The sequence below is a fragment of the Myripristis murdjan genome, chromosome 1 (genome assembly GCF_902150065.1).
Source record: "Myripristis murdjan chromosome 1, fMyrMur1.1, whole genome shotgun sequence".
Taxonomy (NCBI): domain Eukaryota; kingdom Metazoa; phylum Chordata; class Actinopteri; order Holocentriformes; family Holocentridae; genus Myripristis; species Myripristis murdjan.
In genome coordinates this window covers 21117540-21143682 of record NC_043980.1, presented here as the reverse complement: position 1 = coordinate 21143682, position 26143 = coordinate 21117540, and the positions used below count along the sequence as shown (strand labels likewise).

The window sequence follows — 26143 nt, the reverse complement described above, 5'->3', positions numbered from 1 at the left end:
GCATTTTTGATCCAAGCACCCATTAGTTTCTAATGCAGGTGTGTAATGAGGAAAAATCACAGTGTTGGATTGCCCCTGATAAGAGTCAGCGCTCAGCTCTTGGTTCTGGCACTGTCGCAGGCTGTCTGTTGAAGTGATGGCGGAGGCCATCAATGTCAGAGAGCTTTTTGATAGGCTGTTCAGCCCAAGCAAGTCAGGGTAGAAATGGAAATCCAATTATGTTGATATTGTGCCAACTGTCTAGCAAGCTAGCTAACCAGAGAGAATTGTTGTGGTAAACAAACCTTCATCCACAAGCAAAAGACCTTTGGGCTCACAACACCACAGCCAGTTACCAGTTCGTACCTGATATATTCCCCATTTGTATAGTGAAACAAGGGCTGTACCCGACTCAGTTTCCAGAGTCGTTTCAGAATCGGCCTTCCAATCGACTCTTCATCTCCATGCTCTATTGCAATATATTCCCAGTGTGTGTTTAAGAGAATGTGTCTTGTCATATTGTCATATTGGAATACCTAGTAACTATCATTAAAAAAAGATTCAGATTCAGAGTGTTATGAAATTGAATGGTCAGTGCTAGCCGATTCTTTATCTTTTTGCAATCCTGAGGCTTCCAGTTTACTGTTTTGACACCACCGCCCCCTCCTGGCACAGAGAATTATTTCCTCTGTTGCAGTCGCAGAATGTGCTGCATGTTGACCCTCAGCTGTAGCCTGTGGTGTGTGTTCATGGACAACTTTAGTAGCGGACGTAAGGCGACACAAAGCAGTCTGCCTGTTTGTCTCAGTCGGCGCTTATGCTTTGAAGTCGATTTTGTTTGTCCCGGGCCTAAGAATCTCTTCTCAGTGAGTTTTGTCTGGGCTACGGCCAATCAAATCTACTGCAAGCCAAACTGTGCATATCATATGAAATCTAATACCATGTACAACATTTAGTTTGCTGTTTCAGTCATACGTACTCAAGACTTAAGAGCACATTATCTTTGTGTAGATGCTGGGTTTCCCCGTTGTTGTATATTATGGTATTTTGTGTGTGTGTGTGTGTGTGTGTGTGTGTGTGTGTGTGTGTGTGTGTGAGCACGCGCATGACCTATGCACATGTGTGAATGTGCTTTCAGTGTGTGTCTGTTTGTTTGAGGGGGTAGACTCAGTTTGTATTGATCCATTAGGCAGCCATCAGCTTATTGATCATTCTCTGACCTGATTGATGTGAAGTTTGGCCAGGAGGCCGATTGATTAAATGATAATTGTGTGTGTGTGTGTGTGTGTGTGTGTGTGTGTTTTCTCCAGGCGTGGTTGTGGAAGGAAAAGGAAAGGGACGCCTGTGAAAGTCTTTGTCACCCACAACGAGGAGGAGAGCGTGCCTGAACACAGCTTCAGTCCAGGTGTGTGTTTGTGTGTGTTGTATCTGAGTTCCATGTTGTGAGTGCCTGCCATCAACTGTGTGTGTGTGTGTGTGTGTGTGTGTGTGTGTGTGTGTGTGTGTGTGTGTGTGTGTGTGTGTGTGTGTGTGTGTGTGCGTGCGTGCGTGTATGCCTGTGCCTCTGTATGTGCGTGCTTCTGCTTGTGTGTCTGTATGATTTGTATGGGGGTGGGGTGTGTGCAAGTGAGTGTGACCTACTTTTGTGCGTGTGTGTGTGTGTGTGTGTGTGTGTGTGTGTGTGTGAGACCATGTGTGTTTGCGTGTGTGCCTGCGCAAGTATGTACTGTGATGTGCACCTGTGTATGTGGAGGAGGAGGGAGGAGGGGTGATGACCTTCATGTGTGTGTGTGTGTGTGTGTGTGTGTGTGTCTGTGTGTATATTTGTGTGATTGTGTATGTGCATACTTGTATGTAATCCTTTTATACTGACTGTTGCTGTGCTCTCAGGTGATCGTAAGGAAGCAGCAGAGAATAAACGGCCCACACTGGATGGGCCTTTCTACAACACAGAGCCTGCTCCTCAGAACTGGTGAGTGTGTGTGTGTGTGTGTGTGTGTGTGTGTGTGTGTGTGATTTTGCACAGAAGTGTTTGTATATGTTCATTGTTGTATTGCGCTATGCAGAATACTGATTTTGTTTGAGTGTGCATCCTGATGTTTGCATATTATGATGAACATTTTCCGTACACTGTTGATGTCAGTGTGCATGCAAGCAAAGTAATGGATGTAGCAATCCTTTTTGAATCGTCTGGGGCCATTTTCCAGCTTTGGTTAAGATTTAGAATAAAATGAATAGATGCTGATCTCAAGTGGGCAGTCACAGCTGCTCTCTCAGGTCTGCTGTTATTTATTGTAACCATCCAATCAAGAGCTCATTTACACCTGGGATGTCAGATGAATGCAGTTACAGTAACTAGAAGAACAACAGTACTGGTTCTTGGGCCCAGGATTGAGAACCGCTGCCCTAAAGCACTGGCATGGGCTTACATGTGTGGATAGTCAATGTTTCCTCTGCACTCATTTAGCTGTGGTTGTCCCCTACAGCTAGGAACTTGACCTCGCAGCCAGAAGAATGTAAATACAATAAAAATTCATGTTGTGGACTTCCTGCTCAGCCCACCACTGAAACACTAAGCCACGGTTGCAGTTCCAGCAAAGCTGTTCATATACCATGATATAAACATTCATATAAAACCAAATTACAACAGCTAATCCCATAGCGGACCTCAGGGAAAAGCTGGGTTTCAGAACCAAAATTACCCCCACAGCTACAAAAAAAACCTCCATAGGAAATAGTAATCTGTTAATAAGTACTCAATGAAAATGATAAAATTGAACAGGAAAGTATAAAAAAAGGAACTAAACAAATTAGCAATGAGAAATATATTAGTATTGATATTGTAAAATTAGATGGGATCCTGTTTGGGATTTTGGACATTGTAATATTGTGATATGGCATATGTGTTGTCCTTTTCTGGTTTTAAAGGCTGTATTACAGTTTTTTATTTTGATATTACAACATATCTGTCCTGTCATTTTAAGGGAAAATATTTGACAGAATGTGAACACAATAGAAATAAGCAGTAAACTGTATTTTGGCCCAACCCCCATCCCACCCCCTGCCTCTCTCAGCGGTCCATCAGAGCAGGCTGATGACGGAGGTTCCAGTGGAGCCAAGACCAGCTCCTCCTCAGCCTCTACACCTGCACCACCCTCTGCCCCAGCTCGCACCCCAACTCCTGCTTCAACTCCTGCTCCACCTCCAGCTCCTGTTTCAGCTGCTGCTTCAGCTGCAGCCCCAGCTCCAGCTCCTGCCCTGGCCCCTGCACCCGCCCCTGCTCCAGCTACTTCAACTCAGGCCCCAGCTCTGACCCCCACCACTACATCTTCAACTGCCCCAGCAGCCTCTGCTTCAGCCCCGACAGCCGGCTCCTTCCCTCCTTCCCCTAACTGCCGCATCCGAGAGGTCCACTGCGGCAGCCAGGTGCGGCTCGTGGTCATTGCCATCCGAGACATCACCAAGGGAGAGGAGATCACCGTCGACTACAGCCTGACAGAGTGGGGAGAGAACCTGGTCAGTGGGTTGAAAGAGAGCACAAAAAGGCACATCCACACACCATACATGCACATACACATTTGTATTATTATACCTGTGAGGACTACATTTATTTCCTATTTATTAACCCTAACTTTAAAGGGAAAGTAAACTAAAATATGTATTTATTTAATAAAATGTTTTTAATATAGTTAAGTGTGGAAGACATAAGATTGCAATAATATAAAGTTCTGTCTCTGCACGATATCAAACAAGTGTTTTTTTTTTTCCTGGGGATAAAAAGCTTCTTTCACATGTAACACTGGAACAATCCAGTCAGAACACAACCTCAGTTTTTATTCCTCCCACCTGTTTGATTGGTTCTACAACTGCACCTGTTACCATCACAGTTTCTTTGCTGTTCCTGATAGAAATCCACCATTTTACTTAGGATTATTTTGCCAATCTACTGTTCTATCAGAAGAGGCAAAGGCTAGCAGAGCGCTTCAATCTAATGTGGGGCTTTAGCTAGTGACGCCATCAGACTTGGACTTTCCCAAATCGAATCTAGTACTGCAAACCTTCAGAGGGTTTATTTTTAGTCAGCAAGCTCTACAGCAATGTTAGCCATGAAAGCATGTACAAAATCGCAGCGCAGTTCCAACAAGAGGGATATTTTCACTACCGTTGGTTAGTAGAGTCATGATAATAACGTTAGCCTACTCTAGCCTTGCTGGAATGTATTACTGTAGAAATAGCAGCCCCTGAAACTCAGTCTTATCAGTTATTGATTTTTAGGACCTATGAAATCTTGATGAATGATGAAGATAATATTCAATAGTAATATTAAATAAATAAGTCCCCATTTTTAACTGGGTTTACTAACCTTTTTTCAAAGGGAAAATCCTCCCTAAAATATTTAACAATGTAAAACTGCTATTGGGAAATGTACCTTGCATTTCTGACCTGATTCTGGAGATGGGGTGATTGGAAATGAGTGCTGAACTGAACTGAACTGTGCTCATCCAAAGATGCCACGTTAACAAAATTTCAGTAGCTATAGAGTAAATCCCATCAATGTCATTGAGCCAGTAGGTATGCCGCATACCTCTACCAAGAGCTAATAATGCTGGTGATTGACTGTCTCATATTACACATCGTAGAGGCATGCAGGAAAAACGCTATGGTACACACAGAGATGTCATGAAATTGATTTTATAATGAGATTTCATAAAATCAGTATTGAAAAAAGTCTCATTTAGGACCTGTTATAAAAGTCAAGGTATTTGTACCCGTACTGATATCAAAAATTTCGGAATGATCCTAGCCCTAACTGTGATGGACCTGTCAAAATAGTACCAGTACAGTTACAGTGTAGCTTGACAGCAGAATTACACCAGAATTACACAGACAGGGCTTCTTCTACCATTCAGCAAACATACAGGGAGAAATCTGTCGAAGAAGAGGCAGAGATATCAATTTCTCTGCTAACAGAAGACCACAATGTAATGCAGCCATAAAACATGTTATGTTTTGAGTAAGGGCCATAATCCTTTTTTCTCGATTGGAAAACCTCTCACTTTTACTGTTGCTCCCTCCACCTACACATTCTTAATGCAACAACTTGAAGCACGGTCTCTGGGGGTTGTGGAAAGGCATTCTGGGAAATATAAGAAATCACCAACTTGAAGTCGATGAGACAGTTTGAGAAGAACTGGGTAAAACAAAATGGCAAGTTACAACATGCCATCATGAAATAACTCCTTGAACCACTGAAAGATTGATTGTATACGAGACACTACTCTCAGATTATCCAAGGGTGGATTTTTTTTTTAAAACCTTAACTCTTGCCACAGCCTAATCCTAATTCTAACCTTAACCCTAAATTTGTAATCCTAAACAAGCAAAATGTCTTCTTTTTGGGGGATTTTCTTCATCCCTTTATCCTTGTGGGAATATTTGGTCCTCATAGCTATAGAAATTCACACACACATTCTCTCTCTCTCTCTCACACACACACACACACACACACACACACACACACACACTCACACACACACACACACACACACACACACACACACACACACACACACACACACACGTGCACACTCAGTGCACAGACCACTGATGACTATAGTAGATAGGCTACCATATGTGTATTTACACTGTCATCCAGCTTCACACACATGTACACACATGGGCGCACACACACACACACACACACACACACACACACACACACACACACACAGACACATTCACATTGCACACCACACAGCTAAGCTAGGCATGGGGTTACCATGGTGATGGCTGAGCTCCAGTCCTCTCTCTACCTGTAGTCCTTTAGCAACAGTAACCATGGTTATTACATGACATCTGTTCTGTTAATGGATCTCATCAGATTGGATCAATTTACTCAACAAAATGATGATACCGAAATCCATTAAAGAAAATTAAATTGAGAAATTGGCCTAGTTGTTTTCAGCTGGACTCGGTCTCACCAGTGCTTTCACAGTCTTCATATCTTAATTATAGGTCTGCTTCCTGAGGTGCAGTGTGTAAAACCTTTTTCTGATTGACTGACTGACTGATTGAGTGATTGATTGATTGATTGATTGATTGATTGATTGATTGATTGATTGATTGATTTACACTGTGTATGTGTTCTGCTCTCAGCAGTGTGATTTGATTTTTAATCCCATCGTCAAGCACTCGTGTGTTTAAAATAGCATTTGATTGAGTATCCAGTTTCAGTCCTTGTGTTTTGCTTGCTAGTGGGAGATTTTTTGAGTCCTAATTAACCTCCATGCTAACAACCGACTGTGGAGGGGTGTCCTCCTGCTCTGTGAGTGACAGCTCAGGCTGATTGTGATGGTGAATACTAACAAGCAGAGCGCAGGCTCTCTCAACTCAACTGCTCTGTCTCCCACAGGGTTTCCGTGGTACTGTGTCTCCAGGGCGATACGAGTGTAACTCTGACCCTGAGAATAACAATAATATCAAAAAGGTATGAAAAAAAAACACCTTTGCCTGTGTGACAAAATGTCTTATAATTTCATGTGCTGTAACAACTGACAAGTGTACTGTGTGCAACTGACAAGTGCGTGTCTATTTAATGCCAGTAGACTAATTTACCTGAACATTTCTTACACCTACACACACTTTATCAACACCTCTTTTGAATGCTGCAGACATGTCTTTGACACAACATGTCATGTATTTCTTTTTTTTTCATCTGTCTGTCTCTCTCTCCCTTCCAGGAGGAGGAGCCCCTCTCTTTGACAGCTCAGCCACAGCAACAGGAATACCTCACCCCCTCTTGGTCCCTTTCCCCTTCCTCCTCCCCAATCTCCCACTCCGATGCCAGTGACTCTGAACCCGGCGATGAAGATGGCGTCAATTCCCGTGGGCGCGCACTCCGCAGGCGCAAGAAACGACGTGGCACCCCTTCAAAGAAAAAGGCCCCCCATCGGACCCCACCTGGGCGACCTCCCCTGGCCTCACCCACCAGCCTCCCTCCTCACAGCCGCCCCTCTCCCTCAGCCCATGCTCCACAGCAGTGCTCTGCGCCCTCCTCCTCCTCCTCCTCTTCCTCTTCATCCTCCTCAGCCAGGCCCGTGTTCAAAGCCCCGGCCCCGCTGGGCTCCAACACCACAGCTAATGTTAGCACCAGTGTCTCCCGAGGAGGGGTGACTACAGACTCCCAGCGCCAGACCTGTGACTACTGTGGACGCCACTTCCGCTCACTGGGCCGCCACTTGGACAAGCACCATGCTCACCAGCCCGATGTCTGCTCTGCCCTTGTTGAGCGCTACACACAGATGCCCCGCCTGCATGCACAGCATACACACCCTGCCACAGCTCACTCACACACAAACACTCAGCATTCGTCACAGGCCATGGCACAGAATCGCAGCGCAGAGCTTCCACAGAGTGGCGTCCAAGACCTCTCCATGTCCCCTCCGACTCTCACAGCAGCCAACCAATCCCCTACTTCCACTGGAAGAAACTCCACCCCTCCAGTCCTGACTCCTCCCAGAGGACAGAGCGCAGTACCTGTGTCAGTCTTAAAGAGAAGCCCACCACCTGTGGCCATGACTCCACCCAGGAAGGGAGGAATGAGGAGGCTAAAGAAAGAAAGACTGGAAGAAGAGGACGAAGAGGAAGGAGACGTGGAGGTGGTGGAGGTGAAGAGGCCAAAAGAAGATGAGGAGGTAGAGAGCAGTAATTCGGCCAAAGACATTGAGCCGCCATCAAAAGACGAGGAGGAGGATGAGGATGAGGAAGAGGAGGAAGATGAAGAGGAGGAGAATGGAGTGATGGAGGTTGAAGATGACAGTGGAACTGAGGATAAGGAAAAGGATTTGCTAAGGTAACTTGAGATTTTTTGCTTACTTTGTTGTATGAAATGACAGACCATATTCAACTGTGGGAAAAAAAATTAAAAGAAGGCTGCTTGGATTGTCAGATTGACTTTTATACTATCCAAGAAAATTTGTTTAATCTGTTGTAATTCATGAAATTGTGAGTTTGTAATTTCATGATTAGAATAAAATATAGTAGGTAGGCTTACATTGCAGGGAACTACAACAAACAAGATCAGGTTTTACAAAGTAATTTCTAATGTGCCGTTTTCTCTCATTCCCTGCAGCAGTTCGGGGCGTCTCCACATGCTCCCCCTGCTCTCCTCCTTGTCCTCCCTGGTCCTTTACTTGCGTCGGCTACAGCACTCGGCCTTCCTGTCCCTGTCTCGGCAGCTCCAGTCTGCTGAGGCCTGGCGCCTTCTGTGCCACTCCAGCCTTGCACTCCTCATCCTGTACAACCGACGACGTGAGTGTGAGGTCTCCAAGCTATCCATTGCTGAATACCGCGCCCGCATCACTCCCCAGTGCCCTGTTCCTGTACCGCCTGGTGCCCCACCAGCTCTTACTCCACTGGAGGCCTCCCTCTCCCCTTTTGAGCGCCTGGTGCTTCCCCACCTCCCTAGAGTTGGGGTCCAGGGGAAACGTGGGCGAGTCCAGCCCCTTATCTTGCCCCCTCACTGTGAGCCCTGCCTGGAACTGCTCCTGCAGACACGGCAAGATGTGGGAGTGGACCCGGCAAACCCATATGTCTTCGCCAGGCCATACCACTCCCCCGCCACTCCACTCCGAGGCACTGATCTCCTCCGCAGCTTGGCCCGCTCCAGTGGCACCCGTAATCCTCGTGCCCTGACTCAGACCCGGGTTCGGCGCCAGGTGGCTATCTTAACACAGCTGTTGCTACTGGGAGAAGGAGAGGAGCCTGGGCAGCCGGGAGGCAGCGCTGTGGAGAGGCTGGAGCACTTCCTGGAGAGGGAGTATCATGTAACTCAGAGCTGTGCCGGAATTGGCCAGGACCCAGGCCTGATGGGCAGAGTGGGCCGAGTGGTACTGTGTGGAGAGAGAGATGGAGTGCTATTCAGAGGGATGAGTCTGCACCATATCTGCCTGGAGCTGGATGGTGAGATACATGGACAAATGAATGGATGAATGAATGAATGAGTTAAAGATTTACTCTGGTGTCTTTTCCTAATGTCTAGGACTAATCTTATCACATCCCCTTCTTTAACCTGTTCTCTACAACATCCCATGCTTTGAACAGTCACTCTTGCCATTTTATCATGAAACTGTGTGCATGACAGATGTGTATACTTAGATTAATTAAGTACTATACTCTTAATCTTCTCCTTTTCCTTTCTTCCCTTCTTTTCTCCCTTGGTCTTTTTCTCTCCCTCTCTCCAGTGATGTCAGGAAATTCTGCAGACTCATATTCAGAGGGAGAATCTGAAGGGGAGCAGGTGAAAGAGAAGCCTGAGGCACCAGCCCCTGCCCCTGCCCCTGCTCCTGCTCCTGCCCCAAACCCCACACCTACCTTGTTGTTTGTGAGGAAGGGCAAGAACAATGGACGTGTGGGGCGGCCCAAGAAGCTCAAGAACACCCAGTCATCCATTGCACCTGCCGCCGCACCACACACCAACCGCAGAAGAGGCTCAGGTCAGCCACGATCAGGTTTGTTGATGTGCATCTCGACCAAGCTCTGTTCGTGAGTGCTTGTGGAGAATGTGTGTAAATGAAGGTAGTTTTGGTGTGTCTTTGGGTGTGTGTGTGTGTGTGTGTGTGTGTGTGTGTTTGTGTGTTTGTGTGTGTAGTGGAAGCTTAACATTTCATTCATTTCGAATGACAGGCTCCATTACCGCCACAGTATTGCTCTTGCAGGTGCATTGTATCATGATGCACGTGTTGCATGCATAGGATTTATTCTACTTATGTACTCATTATGCCCGTGTAAATCAAATTTTAAAGAGGTGAAGTTGTAGTGGTGAGAAGACTTTGTCAGTGAATCCAAGTTAGTATGTACAACAAAGCTGTAGTGCTGTAGTTGACAACCATGTCTAATCAGTCTCATCTCAATACATGGGTAGAACTCTGCGCATGGTTGACTGCTGTGCAAATGTTTTACGACTTAAATGTGATCCTTCCAAGTTCTAGTTACAAAACAGCTGTAACTTAATCAGTGTGTATGCATGTGTGGTGCATAGGCTGTAACTCCCCTCCCCTCTCTGCCCACCTCAGGAAAGCGCGGTGTCCTGAAGCGTCCCTGGTCGGAGGCAGAGCGCGCAGCAGTGGAGGAGCACCTGACCCGGAATATCACTGAGCTTCGCGTACCCGCCAAGGCCGACTGTGAGCGTTGCTTGCAGCAGTGCCCCCTGCTGGTCAGCAACCACCGCGATTGGCGAGCTATCAAGTTCTACTGCCACAATCGCATTCAGCTGCTGAAAAAGAACCAGCGGCGTGACAGCGATCCCCAACCCCTCACTGTCTGCTAAGAAGGGGGAGCGGTCATCATTGGGAGGAAGACAGGGGGAGAGCTGGGAGGGAGAAGCGAGTGGATGTCTGGTATTGTGCAGTAGATCAGAGCAGATTCTCAAATGGTACCCTGCTGCTCAAGAAATGCACTAATTTTGAGAGGACAGTCCTAAATTTCACTCTATTCCCTTGCAGTGCAGTTTTTGTAAGTGACATTCTAATTTGACACCTGATGGCATTTTGTTTTGAGCCACACAAGAGCTGCAATTTCAATAAACTTCTGCTGCAGTACTGCAAGGTCTTAAAATTACACAAGATTCTTTATGGTGCTCCTGTATTGAGTAGTTACAGTGTAAGTCTTGTCAAAAGCAGTGCACTTGGATGGGTGCCATTTGAGAAATGCCTTGGGGGACTTTAAAGACCATAGCACTGGCCACAGCCTGTGTTGTATTGTATATGGACCTTTTATTTCCTTCCAAAACTGATACACTAAATTGATATGTAAACAAGGGAGGCAAGCAAGCCCTACAGTGTTGTTGTATGAACGTCGTGGAGTAGCACTAGTGTTTTATGGACTTGGAGATGTTAATAGGACAAATGGCCTCTGCTTGGGCCACACTTTTCCTTTTTAGTGGCTCGATAGTTAGAGTAGGCCTAACAACTGCTAAGCTATAAGAATAGCCAGATTTTTCTTCAAACAAGCTTGTTCTTTTCATACAGCTGACTGTGCAATTCTGACTTTGGTTTGACTATATTTGGACCTTACTTTACATATAAGGTACTAGGTGATGAATGAGTTATTCTTTTGCAGTTACTTTGAAGAGATGAAGATTGTTTTTCATTCAAATGGAACACAGTGTTGTGAAGATGAAGAATTTTTTTACAAACTCGAAAGTGGGAGTGAGACATCTCATGAAAGAGACAGTGTCATCAATACATTGTGATGTTTCTTTTGAATATCTAAAATGTGTAGTTAAGCTACAAAGTCCAGAAACATTAGAACTGTTCTGCAGCCTGTTGCTTGGGACTCTTGTCCCCTCCCTTGAAAACAGATACAGTCAAGATGTCAGCATCTACCACTTTGCCCAAGCAACAGTTATGTTCTTGTCTGCATCGTTCCTATTGTTTGTCTCTGTTTTAGTGCTTGTTGCACACCTGTTTCAAAGCAGTAAAAGGTGCTATAGGCTATCAAGCTGGATATCACTTTATTTGTGGCAAGGAGATTTCCTCTGGTTGTGTTAAAGTTTCTTAAAAAGTGGGCATTTATCAGAAGTGAACGTTCCGTGTTGCCAGTTTTGTTGATCGTCTGTGTTGTCTTTTCCAGCAGCTAGAGCTCCTCCTGTCCTTTCCCAGCCACACTACATGGTTTGCAGCTTGACTAGATTTTTGGCTTCTGTCAGTGTTGCTGGAAATCTCTGTCCATCGGACTAAAACCTCCATGAAACCTCGAGACAGATACTTGAAGTAAATTAAACTGTCAGCTAAATCTTTATGTTCTTTCGTGCTCTAGTCTTGCCAGTTACATTGTACATAACAAATATATTATCATTATGCTAACTGGTTGTCTGTGCTAGGCTATATGTAGCTTTTTCCATTTCTGACTTACTGCTATTTGTACATAAGCCTGTTTGTAAATAATACTCACAGAAACAAAGAAAAAACAACACAATGTATGAAATGCCTTGGTTATCGTGTTATGTTTTTCTTTTTTATAAGTCTTATAAAAATTTAAAGCTTTATCTCCTGTGGTGTGGTCATTTTAATGTCCTATTCAATGAAAATGTATTGTGATTGTTATTGTGAATATTTCCAAAAATGTGACACGAAGGATTTGTTCAGTTTTAAAGTAGATTTTTTTCATGATGTGTGACTCTGGGGCTCAACTTCTGCATAGTGAATTAAGTTGATCCAGAGGTGATTTGAACATATTTCCTTTTGTAGTCATTGACTTTTTTTCCTCTTTTTTTTTTTTTTTTTTCTTAATGATTTGTGTTGCCCTAATGATCATTTCCTCAACCTGTTCTGGACAGTGCTTTGTCTCGCACATGCAATTCACTGTTAAGGACACTAGATGGAAGTGTGGGCTCATGGACCCAATGCCGAGCCATTGTTTCAACGCATACATTGGTGGAAAGCAGTAATAAAAAGAATAGCCAGAGAAAACTAATTTCATTTGCAGTGAGTTAATTTTTATGCATTTTCCCACAAAGCAAAATTGTTTAGTACAGAGTTAGATTTAAAACATGACCGAGTGATGCTGTCACAGTCTGTGGGCTCCAAAAATGCCAGGTGGCAACATCATATTGTAAGTCTTGTTGACATAAATTCAGAGTTTTCATCATCAGTCATCTGCTTTGGAGGAAGGCAAGACAATCAACAGGATTCAATAAAGAATAACATTATTATTTCAACAACTCACTGATATCCAACATTTGCAGCTGTTATTACAACAAAACTCGATCTATAGACATAGATCATTATTAAACAAAATTACCCCCTCATTGAAATTTAACCCTTTTTTTTTTACATGCACAATTGAGGGAAAGAAATGATGTAATAAGTGGGTGGCAATGTTGTCTGTTCAGTCCACGTTACTATTTCCTGTAGTGTCCAGGAGGGGGAGCTAAATTACCAGAGATGGCAACAACAATGTTCCTCAGATCACACTCTTGAAGTCACTTCTACAGGCTGATCTACAGTTTTTTGTTTTTTTTTCTCAATTTCTCCACCAATGACTTAAAGACGAGATTAAGAGTGAGAGAGCTGATCTGTCAAGACCTTCAGACATGTTTAAGTTCAGATATTTCCTGATTTTTTTTAAAAAGCACAATAATCTAACAATAAACATTCATGGGATGTCTCAGTGACTCAAGGAACATATTAAAACTCATGAACATCATCCATAAACCCCTCCACCCTGACCCGCCCAACTGTGGGTTTATGTATTTCTTGAAGTAAAAAGTTTGATTGTGACTCAAAACTCCCAGCACATATCCCACTGTGTTAAGTCGTGGAAACTAATTTCCATAGCTGGAAAAAAAAAAAAAAAAAAAAATGAATATTGAACACAGACAGCATTGAATATTAAACTGTCTCTGTCCCTGTATAATCATCATCATCTGTGTTGCCTATTTACAGTGACATTTTTTGTCATGTTTTGAAAAAGGAAAATGTTTATGGATTAATTTGAGCTAAAAATGAAACTTAAAATCAGGAAAGGATTGGCAACCTTTTTTTGTGAAGATGCCAGATATGGAAATTAGTTGATGTTTCATCGATTGAAACTTCTTAATTTATAGCTGAGTGGATGAAACCCTGATACCTGCGACATGCCATGGTTTGGGGATTGAATGTATGTAATCAAACTACACTAGAATTAACTGTACTCTATTTTCGGGTTATGAGTTTAATTCACTTTTCCACAGGCAGACCCTGACAGATGACAAAATAGGTCTTGCTGGCTGAAAAAGCAGCTCAGGGTCAATTTAACAGGTTCTTGGAGGGGTTTCTGGACATAAACCCTTCTAAACCACCTATTTTTGATAAACCGTACAACACCTCCTGGTAAAAGTCCTGAGTATGTTACCATGCACCAGGTATTACTAATGTTGTGGGGACATAATGTGTTTACACAGTCATGATGCAGGAACTCGCCTCCTTTATGGGGACAAATAGCAAATCCCTTTAGTGAAAATCATTAATTTTAGGGTGAAGACTTCTGTGACATATCTGCCACAACCCTGAAGAACAACATGCCTCGATGACAGTTCCAAGTTAACATGAAGCTTGACTGTCAGACTTGGCCCAGTCTTATGGAATCACCTCCTTGGTCTTTAGGTGTTGGACCAAATCAGGGCCCTAAGTCCTGTCGGATAAGCTACATGTATTGTCAGTAGTTACTATGGGATTGTTAAGAAGAGGGGCCCTGGATGAGGTAGATCCCACAACCCTGCAACCCCTCCCCTGTCCCCCCTGTGTTATCACAACAGTCGGTGATGGTTGGTTGTTATTAATTACGAAGTAACAAGGAGATGAAGGAGAGGGAGTTGCTCTCCCTCATGCTAACTGTGCAATGTTCTGTTAGGGCTATGTTATGTTGGGAATCCATTAATTTAGGTTTATTCTGCTGTGTTCACTATTGTTGCTTTTTTGTGTTTTCTATTTGCTTTAACTCATTACAAGACACTTGAATAGTCCAAAGCCAATGCTGTGAAGCCAGGATGACCAACAAGGCTAAACCTGACAGAAGAACTGTATTGGAGGTGGAATGCACAAAAATTAAATGATAAAAATCTAGCTGATAAATTATGAAAAAATAGTAAATGTGAAATGTAAATGATAGTCATTCCTAAATCATAAGCCATTTTAATAAAAACAAGTGATCTGGTGAAACCACAAGGCACCACAAGGTGTCACCACTGCTGTTCTCCCCGTACACAGATGCGCTGGGACAGAGCTCAGATCCTAAGATGCTGTTTTTCTGACGACACAGTTATTATTGACACCACTAACACTTACAACCGTGTCAATAAGGAAATCTGCAGTTTTGCAGCATGGTGTGAGAACAACTACCTCAACATAAATCCCAGCAAAACCAAAGAAATACAAATGGGGAGTGACCAGCTCATTGCCCCCGACTTTGGGGGCAATGAGCCAAGACAATAGAGTGAATAGTTTAAATACCTTGGCACTACAAAGGTATTTGAAGCTCACACTGATAGTCTACAAGTGCCACCAACGCTTGTTCTTCCTCAGGAGGATGAGGAAGTTCCAAGTCCAGACATCAGCCCTGCAGGCAGACCCTTTGTGGAATCCACACTGACCTTAAATATCACAACATCGTTTGGAGTGATGAGCACTATCAACCTGAACCCCCTCAACAGGATTGTAAATATCAGCAACAAGATCACTGAGCAGGAACAGGAGTCACTCTGCAGCATCCACAAGAAACGAAAAGTAAAGAAGGGCTTACAAATCGCTGAAGACACCACACACACCCTCAACACCCACTACAACCTCATGCCCTCTGGAGGCCGATACAGGTCGCTTCAGGGATAATGGACTGATTAAAAGACCCCCACTCACCAATGACACTGACTGGATGACATGCCTCACCACGGCCAACGCTGACGCACACACTCCCACACTCACACACACACACACACACACGCAGACACACGCAGACACCAACACCACTACACTGTAGCACTACTGAATGACTACTGTACTGCCCCTGGGTTTTATTCTATGTTCCAAGTTCCTTGCAGAAAATCAAATAAATTAGATTTGAACATGAATTGAATGAATATATAATTGATTTGATTAAAGGTAGAATGAGTTTGAGGGAGAAAAAAAAAACAATGTTTTCATTTATATTCATGAGGGACCAGCCTGATTATCAGAACCTATCTGGGCAGGGTGTGTAGCTGATTTTGACGTTAAGGGGAGTAATCCCAATATCAAATGTGTCTCCGGTGTTGTGCACGGCCACACAATGGCCAAAGGTCGCTATCTGCTTTCATTTTGAAATGATCGATCCTCAGGATAGGGTTTTTTTTTTTTTTTTATCAAGTTTTTATGAAAACGGAGCTTATGTTTGATAACTCTACCCAGGCAAACACTATGGGATGCTATACTGCAAACCAATCAACAACAAGTTCCGGCGTCACCTGACTTGAAGTCTGCCAATGAGATTTGTCCAAATAGGAAATAAATACGGCTACAGAAGCAAGGATACTGCTGTCTGGTAAGGTTTAAATATCTTTTTAAATCCTTAATTTCATGTTAAAGCAATACTCAATATGCTAAATCTTTGTAGTCACCACTGGGCACCCGCACAAAGCACTTTCATCGTATTTAAATAGCCTACTATTAACGATAGCATGCTAGCACGATAGCATGCTAGCATGTTGTAACACCAGAACGTAAATTAGGCTCTTTGGTTTGTAGCTCTGTGGAATTAAACTGTGGACATGTTTGTAATCCAGACGAAACCCAAGACTGTATTACAGCAAAGTTAGTTTTATCCCCACTTATGTAAGTGACCAGACAAGACAGAGATTGAAGTGGTAAAGATCTAAACTGAATCCTACTAATCAGTCTTAGTTTTTAAACAGTTCCTTTTTTTAACTTGCCCAAAGGCAAAAAACATGCCTACACATAGGCTTAGTTTGAAATATTCTCACAGTCTAAACAAAGACACATGTCTGTGCATGGTAGCCCATTCATTTTGCATGTACATCTCCCTTCCACACACTGTGTTTTTTGCAGGAGCAGTACACAAGCTCCAAGATGGCAACAGGGGCTGGGGGTTGTGTCATCCAGTCAATCCCAAAGAAGTCTCCCTCGATCTTCCAGCCACACAGTTTTGAGCACAGATTGGACTGTTTTGAGGTGAAAGTTTGGTTTTGCAAGAGGAGTTTGAGGTTTTGTGAATGTAGCTTGAAAATTGGGTTTTGTGTTCACAGTTTAGAGAAAAGGAGAGCAACTTTCGAGAAATATGGCTTAGAAATTGAGAAAAACTGTGTCCCTGATACCTACAAAACAGAGTATAAAGAATGCAGAACAAGACCGACGAGGAAGAAAAGGATGTCAGTTGACTACAATATATTCAGCTGAACAGAAAATACCCAAACAATGGTCTAAGTTCTTGTCTTGTGACAACAAAGAACTGCAACAGTTTCTTGTTGTTTTTACATTTTTGTGTTTTTAATTTGTGTTTTCATGCTTCTTGCACTCTTACGTAAAGCACTTTGAATTGCATTGTGTATGAAATGTGCTATACAAATAAATTTGCCTTGCCTTGCCTTACCTATTATTAATTCATGCTTCTGAACAGATCAAGTTACACACCAAAAGCTTATAAACTCGTCAGTTTATGGTCTATTATGAATAAATTACAAAAATTAATCTTGAATATTAGAACAATATGAGAGGATTACATATAATAATCACAGCACTGGTGATATTAAGCACCTGCAAAAGAATTTACAGTCTGGTCATACAATTATATTACATAAACGTATTGATGATGATGATGATGATGATTCTATACCATATATATGAACGTAGTCGTTCGTTTTGACCACAGACTGTAGGATTTTGACACAAGAAGTAAATAAGACAAGCTGTCAGTCTGCTTCCTCCTGGTTAGTGTGTTTACATTGGGGTCCTACTAGTGCCGTGCGCCATTGGTTCATGTTTTCGAAGCTACAATCAGATTGGTTCGTCAGCTTCAGTCGACCCGCTGCTTGCCTGAGCAGTGCGACAAATAAGTCAAGTTTGTCAAAATATATGATCAAACCAGAGCGGTTTTGCTCATTGAGTGAACCCAGGTTTCCTGATATCTCTCCCCTGAAATATCAGAGACAAGAATGACTTAATTCTCGTAATATATTACAACTTTATTCTCGTAAATCTACAACTTTATTCTCGTAAATTAACGACTTTATTCTTGTAAATATATACGACTTTTTAATATTCCGACTTTATTCTCATAAATTTATGACTTTATTCTCGAAATCTCGGATTTTTTTTTCTCAGTGTGGCCCTAATCCTCCTTCGTATATGAGCCTCGCAGAGCATGCTTGATTTTTTCTAACCTCATAAAGCACTAAAAAATCCCTGATCCACTGTGCATGAGATGGAGGAACTGTGCCATTCTGTTTCAGAAGGATTAAACAACAAGCACAGTGTACAAAGCGCTAAGATGTTACACTGAATCTGATTCAAAGGACAGGATATTCCAACTACAATACAGAGGTCTATAGTCACTTTAAGGACCTCTGAGAGTGTCTTAAACACCAAAGCCCAATAGGTTGTTAGCTTGCAGCAGTTCCATAATGTGTGTAAGTAGGCGCCTGGGATCGTTTCACAAGGTGAATCTCTCAGATGGCCTCTCTTTAGTCCAGTATACATGATACAGTATTTTACACTGTAATAGTTCATGCTTTGCATGAATAGAAAAAGTGTGACCACAACCTTTGCAGACAGTTTTTTTTTTCTATCCTGTTTTCTGTCTGCCCTCACCCAAATCCTGTTTCCATTAGCCTAACGCTTCATCATAGAAAGAGAAAAGTTTTGTAAGGCAAACGGTTCACTGTCCCGGCTGGATGTCATGTCTCTGAGAGATGGAACAGGTGCTAATAGGGGGTCAGGGGGGGATTTGTGGATTTGTGAGATTAAAATGATCTATTTTACTTTAATTATCAATGGCACAATTTACCCCAGTGTATTCTCTCTAATGGCACAATTTACCCCGCACCGGGGGCAAGTTGTGCCACAAAACCACTTTTTTTTCGAAAGCTGTATTTCTCAAACAGTTTATATAAGATCCAAAGTGATTGTTCCCAGGGATGCACAACATCCTAAACTATGTGTGCATATTTTAGTTGGAGGCGTTACTGTAATCCCCTCACTTTAAAGGCACTTTAACTGAAAATTGGCACTACTTACCCTACTCTCCCCTATATGGCTGCCTGGTAGTTTGCCTGCTGAGAGTATTTCCCTAAGGCATCCCTGTTTGGTGGGAGACCTCTGTCTGCGCACTTTCTGCCCTTGTACATTTGACCTCTTGCATAGTAGACATCTCTACAGCCGTTCAGGTCACAGAGGGCACATGTAAAAGCTTCAGTTGCTTCATACAGTTCTGTTGTGGGTTGAAAAGATGTTCCCAACATCCTTAATGTGACACAGTTGTTCTTCATTGTCACCACAAGACAAGAACTTAGACCACTGTTTGGATATTTTCTGTTCAGCTGAATATATTGTATATTTAACCCTTTATAGGGCAAGTGACGATTTTTGGTAATTTCAGAAATTTTACATAACAGGCCCATCCCCTGTCTCAGTTAGTTCAATAATCATTTGGTCTTCACCCAGCCAATCAGCAAACATCGCTCTACATCCCAGGTCACATGATTGTGGCATTTGACCAATCTCAATGGCTTTGATTTTCTATTACAAAATGAAAATTTTAGAAAAAATTTATAGAAGTAATAAAGTCCTGTCATATTCTCTAATAACAGTCTAGGGTTGTTTTTTTGAATTTCAAAGTATTTCAATGAGTGCCCTATAAAGGGTTAAGTAAAACTATGCAAGCATCATCTGCAGAATGTACTTAAGAGTCCCTGATACCTACAAAACAGAGTATAAAGAATGCAGAACAAGACCGACGAGGAAAAAAAGGATGTCAGTTGACTACAATAGGTCCTCCTCCACACTTTTATGAAATAACTCAAAATGACCTCAAAATCTAATGCAGTAAGTAGGTTTATTATATCACTCCAGTCTGAATGCAATAAACCAGGCTGGTCCATGAATCCGGTGACACTGATTTACAATTTGTATTGTGCCCGCTTTCATTAAGTCTTCCTATTGTAGAGCCAAAACTTTGACCCCCCCCCCGCCCTTTTTATTTTTTCCACCAGTAGCTACGAGGATTTTACACTTTGAAAACATCTTGATCAACATCCGTCTCACAGAAATCTTAATTCACATTATTAACCCATCTGAGCTACACAGTGGTGTCTAAGATTAACACTCTTCATCTTCAGATTACATGAGTATTGTCTGAGTGACTACATACTTTAGTAAAAATATTTTCCACAATATTGACATCTCTTTAAAAGTTTAAGGTAGCATGCCTGACCCAAGATTCATAATACATATTCAAACTTGGAGAGCAGAGAGACTAAACAAAATGGATGGAAACCAACCCTGCCCTGGACTCCTCCCTTTGGCATTGTTCTGATATGTTCTTTCATTATTCGTGCAGTGCTGTCTAAGTAAGGACATTATCAGATTTTGAAAGAAACAATTCAAATCTGCAACAAAAATCATGCTCATAAATAATTGTCTAAGCTGAACAAGAGTTGTTTTAATGAAATAATATGATTTTAATGATAAAAACACACTTCATTAGTCTTTGACAAAGACAGGAGTCATTATCTTTTTTCACTCTGAGGCCAAGGCTTGCTGTGAAGCAGATGCTTCAGAGTCTCTCCTCTAAACAGGTTGTTTGCTAAGTCTCTGACACACCGCGCTGCTGCCACAGAGAATAAGCTGACAGCTTTCAGTCCAGCCGTTCATCCATCTCACCTCACTTTCCCGCTCGATATGTAAATAAACAGGTATCACTTCAGAGAGAGAGAGAGACAGAGAGAGAGAGAGAGAGAGATTTTTCTAGTCCTTCCACGCAAAACATAAAAATAAATGGCATTTAACAAGCAGCAGGTATTTAACAAAAGAAGAAATCGCTGTGCACTCCAGCCTGTCAATCACTGAAGAGACATTTCACATCTGTTATAATAAAATAAATAAGCCTAGAATATCTCTGTGGTATTCTTGTAGTAACTGCAACACGCAACACAGGGCCACCTATAATATTTCTGTAGTATTCCCATGGTAACTGTCATGTCTAGGGTTAGAAGGAGCGTGTTTAATTGCTTCAGGGCTCAAAATTTAAGAAAGGCTGCCGCCTAAAAATTTTATATGGAACAAAAAACCCTGTATATTGTCCATATATATTTTAGAGAAACCCCATGTTTTTAGGTGAACTTACCTGTACACCTGTACTTAGAGGTGTCAGCTTGTATTCTGAGTTCTCAGGACCGATGTGAATACCAGGTGGGAACAAGGCCTTAGCTCATGGCCTGTGGTCCAGGTGAACAGAGGAGCCAGTGTGTGCAGCTGCCTTAAGTCCTCTGATTGGGAGGCACCAACTGTGGCTGCTTCAAGAGGGGAGGGACACTTCTTTTCTCCATCTTGATTTAAAGTTATTGCCTTGATGTTAAGTTTGTCTTTATTGCATGGTATGAGTTGTTACTTATTATTTTCTTGATTATTTTCTTAAACCTGGCCATTTGTTTAATTTGTGTGGTTGGACCAGCCTGTATTTAATCCCCCCTGTGTGTCTTGTAGGCAGTTTCTGTTCAGTTCAGGTTAGGTTACCATTCTCTTGAGTTAAGTCCTGTTTAATTGACCTCATTCCTCGGCCCAGAAGTTTTGTTAAGTATCTTTGTTTTGTATTATTGGATTATTTATGGATATGCATTTTGGGTGAAAAATACCCTGTTTTCTAAACCAAACTTGTGATTCCTTGAGCCTGCTTGTTTGGTCCCTCATAGACACATTCATTAAGTCTTGGCTTTTGAGTAGGATAGGTGTATTAATGTGAATCAGAAAATGTGGAGATCTCTTGGGGTAACTGCCTGTTGAGTGACACATAAGTGTACATTTTTATTTGCGTGTTATACTGCACTACATTTTAAATCATATCCATTACACAAAACAAATGATCAGTGACAGATTGTGGAACTTGAAGTCAGTCAGATAAGATAAGAAGAGGAATAGAGCTATAGGCTACTTTTTGTCATTTCCAAATTTCCAATAAATGGTGCATGATGAAAAATTAGTTGATAGAAGTGAGTGCTGCAAAGACTCAATTAGCAAAAATGTGGCATAAATGTCGAAAAAAAGGGGAATAATATCAGTAAGCTGGCCTGATGATGATAATAATCATATAATATGCTTATTCCACATTTATCAGTTGAGTCTAGAGGGTCCTCACTTCAATCAACCCTCGGCAATTCCACACAATGCACCTTAGTGCAATTTGAACCATGTACTTTGCAGCAGTACTTCTACTTAAGTTTATTATCAGCAGTTACAGTTTTGTTATTGCTACTCTCTGAGTGCAGTATGTTTTAGAAGAAAGGTGTTGCAGCCCTCTGGTTCCAGAGACTAGTAGACTCTATTAGCAAGATTCACTGAAGCTGCTGTGATGGCTCGTGATGACCACCTTACTTAGACAACCTACAGTGTTTTGTCCTTTGATTTTCAAATATCTGTCTATGGCCTACACACACAGCATTTAATGTATCAGTGTGTAGGAGCAAGCCTTGATAATAAGTAGCATATGGGGTTCCTTTGTGGCTCAGCACTGGGTGTTAAACTTGCACAAATTTGCTCTGAGGGCAGAAACTCCTCCGACTGGTTCAGTCAATCAACCAATGAAATCAGACAGGAGGCGCGTCTTTTAAAAAGAAAAAAAGCCCTGCAAAAATAGCGGAGAAAATTAAGGGAACAAGAAAGAATGCAGGTAATGTAGCTAGTGTTTCATATGTGCATATTTAAAAATGATTTCATCATGATTTGATAAGCTTATATGTTCATTTTGAAATTAATTTATCTGAGCTAATTTCAGCTAAGAGTAAGTTAGTATGAGTTAGCCAGCCCTTCCAGTGTCATATAAAGTGGCTCTAAGTTTGCATTCATATACTGATTTTCAGATATGCAAATTTTGTCCATGACTTCCCATTAATATGGGTGTGTGAATGTGTTATGCACACTACTCAGTGCACCACCTGTAACAAAACGGGAGCGTATGAGTTTCTTACTTTGTGATGTGTATTCTATAGTTTAGGAATTGTGCATCCACAATGAAGAATGTGAGAAAGCTTAACTGTTGTGTGTGGGAGAAAAAAAAACTCAATAGAAGACTCAATAAGGCTGGATCAAGCGTGACAGCCACTCAATACTGAGTGTCAAGAGTTGTCACATGATTTCACTTTAACTCTAATCCAGAGTCAGAATGTGGCGCCTCAAGTGAGTGACAGATACCTCAAATAAAACTTGGATCTGAGAGAGAACAGCACCTTCTCATTTGTTTCCATAATAATAAATTCCTGCTAACCAGCAATCAACAACCTTTGCAATGGGAATGTAGGAGAGGGGTGGCTGGCAGGGGTATGTGCATTACACAGGACCCTCACCACAACCCCATAATAACCCTCAACATTACACACAGCTCATCTGACAGGGCAAAGACTAATTTGGGAGGATGTTCATTGACACGAATCTGTGGATTAAATCTCCTAACTATTTCACAAAGAGTGAGAGTGACTTCTGTGTGTAGAGGAGGCTATAGGATAGGTTGCAGTGGATGAACACCTCTTGTCTCAGTCTTGGGACATAATACCAACTTGTTCTGTCAGGTGTAGCTGACCACTCAAAGCGCTTTACAATGTTTGCCTCCCATTCACACACTGATGACAGAGGCTACCAATGCAAGGTAAGGGATTCAGTATTTTGCTCAAGGACATCTGTACACACTCTGGAGGAGCTGGGGATCAAACCGGGAACCTTCCGATTACCAGACAACCGCTCTACCTCTACGCCACCCCTCAATTGATCAATACAACTTTGAGGAACCTATCAACTTTCTCTTAAACTAGACTAAGATGTCTTTAGTAAACCCTACCATAATTGGGTATAAGATCAAGAACCCAGCAGCTATCAAACATAACCCTCATTAATAGCTGCTGTAAATTAATTCACAGAGTTGTCCAAGGCAGTGCATTGAAAACGTTAAGACCAATTTAACATGCCAAAATATCTTCCATATGCAGAAGCGTTCCTTGAATGAAAACAATACACATCCTTCAGGACCTAATTTTATCTCATGTTCATGGCCAGAACTGTCCACGCCCTTTATCTTGCCCACAAGGCTCATCTGCTGTTTCCCACTATCCACACACATGCACTGCACTACAGCTGCAAATGAAAGGCACATATAGATGACTCTATTTTTAAAACAAAGCAAGATCACACAGGAAGGGAGTGCTTTCATGTATTTCCATTGACCCTGGCAGGCATATAGTGACTACAGCCACTATCTGTAGTAGAATCCAATTACCTGATGGAAGTGAACGTACCTTATTCCTCTGAGAGGAAACACATGACGGACAGACATGAGGTCACGGTGGAGGTGATCAGACATGCACAGGTTTATTTCATCAGGTGGATGCAGACACACAGAGTAGCAGGCTGACAGGCAAGTCATGTGTACAGGCATGTGAGGCCTATGCAGAACACACATACACACTTTTGTGAGGACTGATCTGGATTTATAGAATAGAACATGGCTCATTTCAGGCATCCTCTGACTTCTTGGGTTTCTACCTGTGACCTTGTTGCTGCACAGCTTCGTACAACAGCGGTGTGTCAAAACATGTGCGAAGAGGGTGTGGGAAGAGATTTCCATTGTAGCTGAAGACTACAGCAAGGGATTGCACTAATCACTGTAATCACCTGCTGCAGACACTCGCTGGAAAACCTGCATGCCACACAGTTTGACATTGCTGCCATACGGGATTTTAGTTAATTAACAGCAAACTTAGCAGCAGTTTCACTCTTAATTTTATAATTAGTATTTATAGTATACCACTGCAGAATGGAAAAGGCTGGTGGTTATACATTTAGAGCAAAAGCAGTGGTGGTGATGACCATCAGATGCTGAGGATCCTCAAGGATGATTCAACTTTTTAGTGTACTTGGCATTATAGCCACTGTGGATAAATTCATCTTCATCTCTATACTGGATTTTGCAAGTAGTTGTACATTCCATGTCTGGTGTGCAAAATAAATCTGCTGAACACTAATTTGAATTTGCTTTGTCTCACAGCCTCCACATATGTTCAGGATGATCAGTTATATATGATGTGTGTTTTAATGTGTCAAAGCCCAATACGTAGTAAAGTGTGTTACATGGTGTTGCTGTATTTTAGTCAGTTGTGGAAAGAGTACTACAAACTGCTACTGAATATTGTCGTAAAAATCTACTGAAGTGAAAGTAGAAAGTTGCTCATTTAAAATGCACATGGAATAAAAGTTACTAAGAACAGTAACTGTGTTAGGTGGAGAGGGCACGGCACAAACTACATTCTTTTAAAGGGGCATTCTGCAAAATTGTGGAGGGTTGATTGGAGTGAGGACCCTGTAGACTCGACTGACAAATGTGGAGTAAGCACACAATAGGATGGTTGAGTCTACATGGTTTTCAGCATCAGGCCAGCTCACTGATATTTTTTCTCCTTTTTCAAAACTTATTTTGCCAGCTGAGTCTAAACGGTCCTCGTTTCCATCGACCATCTCAAGTTTTTTATACTGCACTTTTTTATTGGAAATTTGAAAACTGCAAAAAGTAGAATGAACAAAGTAGAAGCAGATTCCTCCTCTCATCTTTGCTGACTTGGCTTTTATTGTGAAAGGCTCTACAATCATCGATCATTTGTTCTCTCTGTAATGGATAATGATTTAAAATGTAGTGAAATACTATACTCAAGCTAAAATACTGACTTTAAGAAAGTACACGTATGCAAAAATACTACTCAGTTATAGTAACATGAGTAAATGGAATTAGTTACTTCCACCTCTGATTTTATTCAGATTTTACTCTGATATTATTATAATATATATTTTAAAATATATTCATCAGTAGGAAACTTTTTTGTCTGGTAAGGGTGAAAACAGGACAGGCAGACAAAAGCATGACTCATAATAGAACAAGTGAACAACAGGAATTTGATTATTTTATCAGCTGCTGCGAGTACTCAGAGATGAAACTGTGGGGTGGATTGTTCCGGTCATTGTAGAAATGACTGGCTTGTTGACTTGACTTTCCACAGAATTAATTTTGGTTCTTGCCAATGTGCTATACATGTGGGTGTTCAAGAGTGTAAATCTGCATCCAAAACAATCTGTAGAAAAATCAAAGTTTTAATTTTTAATAATAACAGGCATGATGGTATTTGCTTAAGACAATTCCCTTTGAATTAGATTTCCTCTAAATGTGCCTTTGTAGAAATAGTTGGCCGCTTGAGAGCCTCAAAGAAAATAATTCTTGAAAGGGAATTTAGTTGTTGTTTATTTCATCCATTCAAACCATGCAGAGTAATCAAAGAAACAAATACAAAAATCAGTAAAGCTATCCATAAATGAGGTAGAAATGTCACTACCAGTAACATATGAGGCAGACAGGTCTGGAAACACCTGAATGCCAGGACTGTTTGCTCTGA

The 26143-nt window shown here is 41.9% G+C and overlaps 1 protein-coding gene across 2 annotated transcripts in view; it reads left to right on the top strand.

Moving 5' to 3' along the window:
* Positions 1–24429, top strand: part of LOC115360290 (uncharacterized) — a 32396-nt gene extending 7967 nt beyond the window's left edge. Inside the window, exons 2-10 of one of the 2 annotated variants that reach the window (XR_003928329.1) lie at positions 1290–1384; positions 1870–1951; positions 3054–3495; positions 6392–6466; positions 6720–7831; positions 8111–8940; positions 9222–9488; positions 10053–10491; positions 24418–24429. Coding sequence is in view for 1 of the 2 variants with exons in the window: in XM_030053110.1 (XP_029908970.1) it covers positions 1290–1384; positions 1870–1951; positions 3054–3495; positions 6392–6466; positions 6720–7831; positions 8111–8940; positions 9222–9488; positions 10053–10306 (3157 nt within the window). In the remaining variant the exon portion in view is untranslated. Of the gene's footprint in view, positions 1–1289; positions 1385–1869; positions 1952–3053; positions 3496–6391; positions 6467–6719; positions 7832–8110; positions 8941–9221; positions 9489–10052; positions 12026–24417 lie in introns of those variants that run through there. The other variant, XM_030053110.1, reaches the window with a different exon arrangement.
* Positions 24430–26143: the final 1714 nt, after the last annotated feature.